Source organism: Pollicipes pollicipes, unplaced genomic scaffold (assembly GCF_011947565.3).
Source record: "Pollicipes pollicipes isolate AB1234 unplaced genomic scaffold, Ppol_2.1 Scaffold_5724;HRSCAF=6776_pilon_pilon_pilon, whole genome shotgun sequence".
Taxonomy (NCBI): Eukaryota; Metazoa; Arthropoda; class Thecostraca; order Pollicipedomorpha; family Pollicipedidae; genus Pollicipes; species Pollicipes pollicipes.
Genome location: NW_023596746.1, coordinates 35,086,154 through 35,098,297, shown reverse-complemented (window position 1 = coordinate 35,098,297; position 12,144 = coordinate 35,086,154). Strand labels below are relative to the sequence as shown.

Sequence of the window (12,144 nt, the reverse complement as noted above, 5' to 3'; positions counted from 1 at the left end):
CTGCATGAAATAAATCGCCGGCGCTGATTATATAGCAGTAGTTCAGTGGACTTCTTATGCACCGTTAGAGCTCAGAAACTTTGTCAGAATTTTTATCTGGGTTGTACAGAAATAGCAATGACTCTGCGAATGTAGGATGAAGTTCAAAATCAGTCATCAAATGGTATTAACAGGGCCTGGCCATGTTTGTCTGGATATCTTCAACATGCAGCCAGAATTGGTCAGTGGCACGAATTATGTAACGTAATTTTGAGCATGCGCGCTCGCATATCGAAGAAGCAAAACAAAAAGACTAAGCGTTGCGGTTTCCTTAGACCACGCAGCGTCGGCCCCGCGGCTAACAGTAGGCCGTGGCCAGCAGGCGGACGAAAATAGTGACGCATGTGAAAGAAGTACCTTTGAACGATTCCGGACACCAATTCGTACATTTAGAGATATTTCGGGCGTATATTTCACATGAAGGGTTTTGAGATTGATGACAATAACGTACTGATCTTTACGGCAACGCGAGGTGGTGCGGGAATCTGGTTGTTTAACTGGATGAGTATTGGCGAAATTTGTATTTGTCGTGCTGCGGTCGCTGTTAATTTGTCCAGAGAACAGCCTCAAAGTTATAAAAAGGGAAATTCGCCCAGTGTAATCTTTGAAATGTACGAATTGATTATGCAATATATTGAGACTCATTATTTTATTATAGTCGTTGCTGCGCGCTCGGCGCCCGCCCACTGGCGTTACTCGCAGTGGCCAACGCCGCTCGGTGTTAGGAAAACTGAGACCGAAGCCATCGCCATCCTTGCTACCGGATATTACGGCCGTGTCGTTGGGGCTTCATGACGCACACAGCTGCTAGGGCTATGTGACGTCGCCTGCCTCTCACCCTGGCGGGCAGGGCGGGCACCACGGGAAATTGAACCCCGTACCTCTGATTTCCCAGACGCGCAGTAGTTAACGCAGGCGCATTAACCACTTTACTATTGGCACCCGGCGCGCAGGCTGAGACATTTTGGTGGTATTCTTTACGCTACTTGCTTCTGTAAAATGATGGACGTTTTTAGGGAAACATGGGATGGCTTTGTGGGTTTCAACTCCTTTCGACCCACTCCATTCAGCATTAATGAGACCCCTTATTTCCGGTACAGTGGCCCCCCTTGAGTACAGCACTGCGGGGTACATTGTTGTTTCCGGTCAAGGACGGAAGGGCCATTCTGTCCCACCGCGGTATGTTTTCCTGCCGCCATTCTGGCGACACGGGACGGCACCCTCTGGCCGATCTGGAGGCCCTTAGAGGGATACATCATATCACGTTGGTCCGCTTCCTGATGCGGGAGGCTTTTTGACCCGTACAGTTGACCCCGGATCGACGCATGCACTGTTATTAACGCAACAGCATTCCTGCTCATCGCAGTTGGTCAAATAATTGGTACATAGACTCCAGTTGGGCGGAACGGCCCATGCTGGAATAGGGATGGAGCGCCCACCGTTCGGTACTGAGGCCCTGACTTGTGCAGGACTCTCCTATTACCTCAATGTGAGTACTCAACATAAGTTTTTGTTTCCTTCAACTGTCAGAGGGTCCCGATCAACGCAAGAGACCCTCTGCCACTCGGGCTCTCGTCCCCGTCCCTGTTTAACAAGTCTTCCCCTGACGGATTCGAGTCCCCTTGTTGACACAGAATGCCCTGCTAGGCACTGTGGGTCCCTGAATACAGGAGCCCGACCGATGTAATCGTGGGCGTGACCTTGTCCCTGCTTGGGAAATGGGCCCAGAGCTCCGACAAGCACGGTACCGACTGTTCATTGTTACTGATCTCTGGCCGAAATAGGGGAACATTCTGCCTCAGGGGTCCTATCAGTGCAAGAAACATCTTATTGACATCTGAGGTCACGATCCTATGCACGGGGGTCCTCAATGTGACCTACAGCCAGCTCTTTGGACCTTTCAGCCATCCCACTGGGCCCTTGATCTTTGGTCTCGAGAGACCCTCGACCTCTCTTCGGGTCCCCTTAAGCACCGCTCCGACTCGGACTACCTGCCGCCACAGGATTCCTGTTCGGCACTGTGGCCCCTAACTGACACAGGAACCCCTCATTGTGTCAGGTACCCCGAAGATTGCAAATCGCGTACCCCGGCCTCGTTCCAGCTTGGGAAATGGGTCTCAAGGGCTCAGACGGACATGGAGCCGACTTTTCGGTGTTCGTCGTCTCTGATCGACTTAGACACCCGCATTGTCTCAGTGGTTCCTCAAACGGTGCAAGAGGACCGCTGACTAATATTTCAGGTCACGACCCTTGGGGGCGTGATTCTTGATGTAACCTACAGCCAATCCTTCAGGCCCTTATTCCCTCCAACCGGGCCTTTGATCGTCCGTTCCGGCGTGCCGCTCGGGCCGCTCTTCGGGCCTGATCAAACACTTTCCTTGGTCGGCTCGGGGCCCTTGCTAGCACAAGGCGTTCTTCTAGGCACTGGGGCCCCTGGCAGATGGAAGGCCCCCTACCAACGTAAATCACATGCCCGGATTTATAGCTGATTGGGAAGTGTGTCCTCAGGTCCACGCCGACGCGCAGCCAGCGATGTGGTACGGTGGTACCTGATCGACGTATGGGCCCCATATGGACTCAAAGGTCCCCGATCGGCACAAAGGGACCCTCCGACTGTTATTTGAGGGTTCGTCTTCGCAAGTCTGAGTCCCTGAATACGACTCCGACCAGCCCTTTATGCCCTTAGGCTCTCCAATCGGGCCCTTGATCGTCGGGCCCGGTTGGCCTTTTAGGCTCTTCGGGCCTCCTCGAACACTGCGTCTGGCCGACTCAGGGCTCTTTGACAGCACAGGGCCCCTGTTAGGCGCTGTGCGGCCCCGGCCAGTGTGAGTCGCTGGCACTGGCCTTGTCCTGCTTGGTAAATGGGCCCTGAGGCCCATGCGGCCACGGGGCCGGCTGTGCTGTACTGGTGGTGTTGACCGAAATATAGACCCTTATCGACGCAGTGGGTCGCTGATCAGAGCGTGGGGCCCTCTGGCTGGCATTTGGGTGCCCGGCCCTGCGGGCTGAGAGCCCTGAATAAGACCTATGGCTGGCTTTTTGGGCCCTTGACCGTAGGTTCCGGGGGGACCTTCGGGCCCCCCGGAACCTAGGGGGGGGGGCACGTGCCCCTGCGCCCCCCTGCCTGCGTTACTGCCGTTAGCACATACATCGAACGCCCCGTCAGGACGCATGACCTCACGCATTCCAGCTGACAATCGTGCTGACGTGCTGACGAACGGAGACTGAACGTACACACAGCACGTCGTTCACCGATGTGAAAAAACTTCACCGTTATCGATATGGTACCAATCGCATGAGGCATCTGTGGCTTTCGCGAGATGAACACTGTAGTCAAGATAAAAAAGCGGATGAGCGGTTGTCAGTTATGCCGGTTTCGAGCCACGATTTCCGGTTTGAGGGCTATAGGTTACTGAAATAGTACCTTTAAGCTCAAGCCAATAATTTTCTCGCCCCGTGGAAGTGGTAAGTGGTTTGTTTGCTAGATTACCTGGTGAGCTTTTGGAAGACCTGCAACCTTTTGTAAGCCTAGCTCCCCAATACGTAGAAGGGTGTGTCCACAACGACAGGGGATCATCATCCGAATTGAAATGTAGGTACTTAGTTGGTGGTTAGTGGGCAGGTAAGCTCCATGGCACTTATACAATCTGGGTCATCATGATTGAAAGCTTGCCTCCCTGGTTTTACCTATGTTCATTTGATATGTGAGTGGTGTGGGGCAGTGACAGTAAAACTATATGAATGGTTATTACAATATGTGCTCCCAGAATATATTCTGCACAAAATTATTTGGCAGCTTGAACACTATAGCTATTGCACTTTGTGTGTCATATGTACACTTGTCAGTGGATGAAATTAATTGACTGAGTCATGAGGCAAGGTCATTGATGATTGAAATTTGTGCCTATCAGCTATGCTGTATGGGGTACTGTTGTGATGTTGCTTTTTTAGCATGCTGAAACCTGAGGTGACCTGACCTGTCCAGGTCAAAGTGGGCTCCTTTTGATGTGAAATGCCCTTTCTGCAGCATGCAAATGCTAATATTGTATTGGATAATGCTGGCCTCTCTTAGATTAAGAAATATTGGTACAATGATTAGCTTGTGGCCTACCACAAACATCACTGGATCATCTCTTAATTTTGATTTATGATATATTCATCATCTTCATGTCCCACCAGACCCTAAATATATAATTGCAGCAATGGTTGACGGTAGCAAACCATAGATATAGAGTACCAGTGTGCTATCTGTGACAGTTAGTTGTGACTCAGTCGAATCTCAGGCACAGGATGACTGGATAGATAGAAAATCTCAGAAGTAAAAAGTTGTGTTCATAGAAAATCTCAGAAGTAAAAAGTTGTGTTCATCTCAGCTCTAGAGAGCTGTGCAGACTGGCTGGTGATGAAGCCAAATTGGTAGAAGTATGCCAAGTCACATTTCTGTATTATGAAAAAAGAAACTCATCAGGCTGCAGACAACTAGAGCACATACACATGATGCCTTCAGACAGATCATATTGGAAGAATCTGGTTTGCCTCTTTCTCTGGCCTGTGTTGCGGCAGCCGTGATGCTGCCCAGAACACAGCTGAGCTGCAGGCCATTGTTGCAGGTCATTGTACTGTGTTGTTTTCCTTGTTTGCAGACAGAATTCCAATGGCTTTGAGACCAGCACCACCACCTCCAAAACTAGCCCCCAAGCCAGGTCAAGTGAAGGTTTTCAGGGCAATCTACAAGTACACTGCACAAAATGTATGTGGTTAAAAGTGTAGTTTTACTTGTCCTCTTCAATTGTTGCACTCGATGCTGGAGGTTGAGTTGCCAGCCTTTTCCAGTATCACCTTGAAAGATAGCTGGAACTATAAAAAAATTATTTATTCTTAAGGCCCAGCTTTTTGAAACTTGCAGCTGGTGCAAATTTTTCTTGTGTACAGCTTTAGCATATCACCAAGTTGATAACTTGCCATTCTATTGTAGCTGCACAAGGCATTCAATGCAACTAGCTCACCAATCGGTGGCCCCAGCATGCTCAGTTGTGTGTGGTGTATATCTGTGATGTTTGGTTATAGCTGTGTGTGTTTAAGGTTTGTTTTTACTGTGTTAATGGTTGAGAGTGCTGTCAGTGTCAAAACTGTAAAGAAGTGATCACTATCAATACCACTAGCTGTCCACTGATGGCAGATGAACCAACAGGCCTTGGAGTGATGTCACTGTTCTCTGCTCATATGTCTGTGGAGAGCTGCTTCCTGCCAGGGATAATATATACTGTGCAGCCTGGTGATGGAGTGTTTCTTGCTCTTCGGGATCCATCCCTCTCGGGATGTGCTTCCCTGTCTGTCAGTCTGTTCTGGGATCACCTTAATGCCAGCACCGATGTAGCACACCAGCACAACCACTCCAGCAGTGCTGGTCCCAGCCACTTGGCCAGAACCAGCCGGCTGACAGCACAGGCCCTGAGGTGCAGACAATCATTCTTGTGTCACACTGCACGGGGACTCAGGTAATCAATGATGAAAACATCAAGGCAACTACTGCCACCTTTATCGATCGCTACAGAAGGTTAGTTCCAGTGCAGCACTATATTAAGCCCACATCTGAAACACATGTTGTCCCTATCACTAGCAAACACCTGCACTGCTCTTTTCAAATCTTGTGCTGATATTTGGGCTGGTGTCAGGCGGATGAGCTGTCTTTCGAGGCGGGTGACCTGCTGTACATCAGGGAGCCGTCGGCCGACCAGACCTGGTGGACGGCCAGCTGCGGCTCCAGCACCGGCCTCATCCCTTACAACTACGGTCAGTCGCGCCGAGTGCTCGGCGCTGGGCCGCGCCGCTCTCCTCTCAGTGCGTGTGCAAGAGGATCATTAAAATTTTGACCATGTTATGATCTAGCCTGTGTGTTTTACAGGTGCCTGTACCCATCTGATGCTTAGTGTATATGTGCAATCAGGAATATCTGACCATAACGTTGGAGAGTTTCCTGCACCGATTAAGCTGGAAATGCTACTTGTTCAGCTGACTGTGGCCCATGCCCAGTTTTGCCAGGATATACTGCTGACTGCAGTCTGACTTACATCCCTACAGCTGGCTCAGCAACAAATAATGCATGCCACCTCTGCTGGCCAAACCTGTTTGGAGCTCATGTAATGCTTGTGAGCTGATAGGCTCCAGTAGGTGCTTGTTACCTGTGCCGCCGTCCCTTCACAGTGGACGAGCGCTCGGAGCTGGTGGAGAGCACTGTCTGACCTGCCGCGGTCCCTTCACAGTGGAGGAGCGCTCGGAGCCGGTGGAGAGCCCGCTTCACGAGGCGGCCAAGCGCGGCCACCTCACCTTTTTGACCGAGTGTCTCAGGCACAACGTGTCAGTGAACGGCCTGGACAAGGCCGGCAACACGGCGTTGCACTGGGCGGCGCGCGGCGGCCATTTGGACTGCGCCCAGGCCCTGCTCGGCACGCCCCGGGTGTGCGTCAGCGTCCAGGTGGGTGTCCACCCGTCCCCTGCCTCCTCCGCGGGGGCCTGCCGAGGCTGGCGCGCTGACTCGTGCTGCCCGAACCTGGCCTTGTGTCTGGTTCGTGAGGACGCCAACATGGTGGTCATCTGTCAGTACGTGTTCGCCTTGTGCTGCCGTTGACGACGCTGCGGTTATAACTCCTAGGCGATTTTACAATTTGCTGACTTGACGAATGGGCATTTGAGAAACCTAGGGGTGGACCCGTGAAGCCCGTCTCCAAAAAAGCGTGGTGAGGGTGCACTCGTCTGCCTGCGACCGGACCGCGGCGCGTGACTGTGGCGCTCTGTCCGGTGCTGTCTCGCCGCCGGGCTGACCCGCCGCCGCCGTGCCGCAGAACAAGCTGGGTGACACACCGCTGCACCTGGCGGCGTGGCGCGGCCAGGCGCCGATGGTGGCGCTGCTGCTGCGCCACGGCGCCGACCAGCGCGCGCTCAACGGCGAGGGCCAGCTGCCGCGCCATCTGGCGACGGCGGCCGACTGCGCTGCCCTGCTGCGGCCGCCGTCGATCGGCGCCGGCGACGAGTACGGCGACGAGGATGACTCGGACTGAAAGCAGACCGGGCAGACTGAGAACGGGCCGGGCGGAGAGAGACTGGGAACTCCGGGCGGGGGTATCAGTCCGACATCTCGCCGCGCCGCCCGCCCGTGGAAGGTGGCGCCCCTTGGTCCCGAGTCGGCTGGGGTTATACCCCGGTCGGCCACCGCCGTGTCTCTGTCCGTGCGGACAGTGATGCGACGGCCGCTCCGCGAGCCACGGCCGCCGCTGCCTGTCCGCCCGACCCCTCGTCTGCGAGACGAGTGTGCAGGCTGTGCAGGGCGTGCTGACTCGCTCGCGGCGTGCGACCTCTGCGGAAGCTGGAGGTCGCCGTGTCACTGCCGGGGTGTGTTTGGCCACTACCGCGTCGCTGACGCGCCTGCTGCTGCGGGAAAGTCGCGAATCGGAGGCGAGCATCACTCCCAACGACGGTTGGAGTGTTGAGAACGCGCTTTGGTATGACGTTTTGCTGGTCCACGTCATGTACCTATTTGATTGTTTAATCGCACGTGCGCAACGAAGGCTTCAGGTTGCCCTCGGCATCAAGGTTCTGTATGAGCGGTGGATTACCTGGCATTACATGTTGTGTGTACTTACGGCTTTTGTATATGCGTGTCGTCATCCTAGGGCTTCGACGCGTTAGCTGATTATTGCGACCAATGTGATTAACGATGCACAGTATCGCGTGGCGGTTGTCTTTCGGGCCTTCCAAGGACCTAGACATGGCGTTGCTCTGTGCCAACCCCTGATTAACCAATGAGACGGCCATAGTCGATGCATACGCTTAAACACATTCCAGGGTGAACCGCTGAAACCTGAAAACATGTTATGCTGAGCGTTTGTGCAAGATTGTTTTTGAGGTCGCATGAGGCACGGCGCGAAGCTGTGTGCTGCGCTGTTATGCCCAGAAGCAGAGAGGCGGAGCTGGAGCGGCGCGTCTCTGAAAGGGTGACCCTGCTAGTCTCAGGGCAATCCATGACTATAAGGTGCCTTGCGACGCCTCGTGTTGTTCGTGTTGGTGAGCTCTAATGCGAGTTTATGACGTTAGGACGTCCTGTAGTCGTGCCTCCTACAATGAGCTTCTAATATATGCCTATTGAAGTGCAACTGTGTGGACCTGTCTTAAATGTTTGGCAGCCTGTTTCTGCCTACACTAATGCAATATGCGACACGAGCAGCACGCCGTACGCCAGTTTTAGTTCACAAAGCATGGCTTCCAAATCGCCGTGTGCCAATGATCCGCCGGCGGATACCAAAGACGCGGTAGCAGGTCGCGTACATCGCGTGCCGGGGTCTGGAGGACCGGCCTCCACAACTGAAAAGTCCGACAGGTTCCTGCCTGGTTGGCTGGGTTCTCATACGTTTCTTACAGCCATTCAACGCCAGTGTCATCGACCAGAACGCCATCGTGCGTCCTTTGTCGGCCGACGGATTGTCAATGTATGATGGCGACGAGGCTGCGCCACCCGCGAATACTTCCAGGCGACAAACCAGAGGGCCAAGTTGTCGACGGCGAACATTAGGTTTTGCCACTCCTGCATCATGGTACTGCAAGACCAAGCGTAATGCATGCATCCGCTGCATGTCTATTGTGTTGTCAGAAGTCCTCGGCACAGCCAGGCAGACGGTGCTGATATCCAGCGGCAAGAAGACCTAAATGCCATGAGCCGAATTGTTACATAGCATTTTTAGGTTTCAGCGCATAAAACATGCCGATGTGCTCAGGAAAATAATCTTGAGCATTTTTGGAACTATCCTTTTCTCGAATTGTTGTCCTTAAGTCTTGAGCTGCAGGTCTTCGAGCTGCATCTAAATATATAAATAACCCTATTTCCAAAAACGCCACTCGGGCTATTTCACCTCTGCAAGGCAGTGTGACGTTGCAGCAGATCTCCTTGGTCCCATCGACTCCACCGAAGCTGGGCGACGACGGCAAGCTCCCTGAGACCTGCCCGCCCTGGTCAGGCCGGCGTGCCAGCCGCAGCCGCTGGTGGTCCGCCGGTCTCGATACGACTTCCAGCCTCAAAGCTCATGTGTATTGCAGCGCACACGATGCCGTCACGGCCAGATCAGGTACGTCTGTGATAAGCACTCCAACCCACCCGCCAATCAATGAGGCGTCCAAGCAACGGTGATATGTTAAAAAAGCGAAGATGATCGGCAGCACACGCTGGCAGAGGAGTGCTGGCCTGTCGATGACAGTGAAAGGAGCAGAAGAGCAAGAAGAGATCTTGCAATGGAAGTGATCCCATAAGCGTGCGGTCAATTTGTATAACTAAACTTGTCTCATATCGATAAAAAGCCAGTGGGTGGATTGTCATGGCAGTGCCTCCTGGAAAACGCATCGGGTGCCTTGCGGACGGCAGCTACAGTGACTCACACGACACTGCAGCGTTCTCGAAACGGGACCATACCGACAACTTAAAATTCCCAGACCTGGCTAAACGCGAATGTTTTCATCCACAGCAAGCGACAGCGTGCGATTAACAAAGGCCGCGGCGCCGCACGGAGCGGCGAGCGCAGCGTCCGCTGACGAGCAGCGCGAGCTCCGCCGCGTGCGACCACGCGCGCGGCGGCGCCGAACTCGGAGACGGAGTCGCGCCAGCCGATCCCAGGCCGCGGCGCCGGCTCAGGGCAGCTCGCGCCGCCGGCTCTCGTGGCTGAAGTCTGGCCGACCGCGCGGCGACTGCCGCTGGCCGGTGATCACCGAGGTGATCACCCACTGGCCTGAGACCAGCGGCACGGCCAGCTGCTGGGCCCAGCGCAGCACGGCCGGCGGGCTCTCCGGTCGCGCCACCACCAGCTCCGGCGCGAACAGCGATGCGGCGTCGGCCGGGTCCTGCCGGCACCGGTCGGTGAGCAGCAAGACACGGCACCGGCAGGCCGCCCGGTGAGCGGCAGGCTCCAGCTCAGCTGGGCCAGCGGCCCGGCTATGCACGGCATCAGCAGCTGCAACGTCGCGCCGTGTGCCACCGTAACGACCGACGCCTTACGCAACATCAGGGACGCGCTACGCCACGATACGAGACGGCGACTCCAGATCACGTGTGCCGCTGCCTATTCAGTTTGGAGAGGGGCCCCCACCCCTAACTTTAAGAAGGCGTTAAAACCTCGATAGGCACCCGTTTGAAGTCTATTTTGGCATCAGTTCTGGCCGTTTTCCCCACCTGGGAAAGAACTCTGGAAAGGTCGAAAATTAAGGCGTTGCCCCTCCTCTTCCACACTTAGTTTGCGACATTACACCGCTCCCAAGTCTCAGCCTCCCCCCCCCCACCCCCCCCCCCCCCCCACCCCCAACCGCCATAAGTTATTTTGCGAAATAACACGCCTGCGGGAACCCGACCGGTTCGCGCGCCACGGCTGCCGGGGATGCCGCAGCAGTCGCTGGCCCGTGCCTGCCGCCGCCCGCGCACCTGATCGTCGAGTTTGACCTCGGCGCCGGCCGCCGCCAGGATACGGGTCATGGTCTGACCCCACTCCGAGTCGGCCGGGTCGGCGACCAGCACGCGCAGGCCGGCCAGCGGCGGCGGCGCGCCCAGCCGCTGGTCGTACAGCTCGCCGCCGCGCGGCTCCTCGCCCGCCGGCAGCAAGTAGTCCTCGTACGGCAGCCGCTCCTTCTGCGGGCGGCGCTGTCGTCACCGGCGGCCGGCCGGGGGCGGGGGCAGGCGACACGGCCAGGCGCTACGAGAGGGGAGATAGGCTGGAAAGGGCAGGGGAGGGGTATGAGGCGGGTGCGCGGAAAATAGTGGGCGGCGTTGAACAATAGCGAATACACGAGAATAATGTGAATTCGTCAGACGTTTTGGAGAACATACACTAAAACATGAACCCCTTGGGGAAAAACACAAGTCAAACTAGACCAGAACACACCGTACGACCTTCTGGCTTGGTTAATATGATCTGTATCTGTCAGCTTCAGCCTCTGCTCTGTTCGCATCATATCAGCACCTCGCCGCGCCTCACCACCGGGGCTGGCTCACCTCCTTGATTGAGTCGACGAGCCAGCGGACCCCCACGCAAGGCACGCGCATGGCCAGGCAGGTGATGTACTTAGTGGTGCGCAGCGGCCCGTTGGCGATGAGCAGCAGGTCACCGAGCCGGCGCACGCGCGCCACCTCGGCCACCGTCAGCTCCACCTCCGGCAGCACGCGGCCGCCGCGCCGCTCCACGTGCTGCACCACCTGCTCCTTGTCGTAGGGCGCTGCCGGCACGTGCGCTTGTCAGCGCTCGGCCGACCGACCGGCCGGCCGGGCCGCGTCCGCCGCTTGCCAGCCGGTCCGCACCGCTTCGTTAACGAATACAATGACAAAAGTGATTTGGGATTAGGAGTGTCAAGCAATTTCATATCAGACCATGCTGGAGCAAACGTAAACAACAACCCTACGTCCGACAGCGAATGTAAACGCCGATTTGTATGATAGTCACTACACGAACGGTCGGACCCAGGAAGACTTTCCGCGACTCTGGGAGGTAAACCACTCGCTCTGTTGCTAAGATACCACAAGCCATTGACGCAGTCGGTCACATTTACTGCATTACAAACACAGCCATGCTCATCACATCAAACCATATACACAGACACAGGCACAGACACAGACATGGAAACAGAAACAGACAGAACAACAAACGCAGACATGGACACGGAAACAAACACACATACACTCACCACATCAAATTACAGACACAGACAAAGACACATCCACAGACACGGACACGGGCAAGGACACGGGCAGGGACACGGACAAGGACACGGACAAGGACGCAGACACAGACACGGATACGGACACGGGCACGGGCACGGACACGGGCACGGACACGGGCAAGGACACGGACAAGGACACGGACACGGGCAAGCACACAGACAGTCACGGACACGGACACGGACACGGATACGGACACGGACACGGACACGGACACAGTTACACTCACGCCACCACGAGCGTCGCGACCTCCGCCGCCAAACAGCGTGCGGTCATGTGTGTTACGTCTGGGGTGCGCGGAAGCCGCCTCCTCAACGCTCGCTTCGCGAACACAACACTGCCAGGGCGCGGTCCTCCGCCTC

The 12,144-nt window shown here is 55.5% G+C and overlaps 1 protein-coding gene across 1 annotated transcript; it reads left to right on the top strand.

Moving 5' to 3' along the window:
* The first annotated feature begins 3,393 nt into the window (after positions 1-3,393).
* Positions 3,394-8,170, top strand: LOC119103970 (osteoclast-stimulating factor 1). Its single transcript, XM_037227680.1, has 5 exons — positions 3,394-3,504; positions 4,683-4,789; positions 5,715-5,832; positions 6,303-6,514; positions 6,882-8,170. Exons 2-5 carry the CDS (start codon positions 4,694-4,696, stop codon positions 7,095-7,097), a joined length of 642 nt encoding a protein of 213 aa, XP_037083575.1. The 5' UTR covers positions 3,394-3,504; positions 4,683-4,693; the 3' UTR covers positions 7,098-8,170.
* Positions 8,171-12,144: the final 3,974 nt, after the last annotated feature.

What these genes read in the sequence shown, in the direction of transcription:
- LOC119103970 (XM_037227680.1), top strand. Translation starts at nt 4,694, where the DNA reads ATGGCTTTGAGACCAGCACCACCACCTCCAAAACTAGCCCCCAAGCCA. An exon ending in CCTCATCCCTTACAACTACG is followed by an intron (nt 5,833 to 6,302) that starts GTCAGTCGCGCC and finishes GTCCCTTCACAG; the next exon opens with TGGAGGAGCGCTCGGAGCCG. An exon ending in GGGTGTGCGTCAGCGTCCAG is followed by an intron (nt 6,515 to 6,881) that starts GTGGGTGTCCAC and finishes GCCGTGCCGCAG; the next exon opens with AACAAGCTGGGTGACACACC.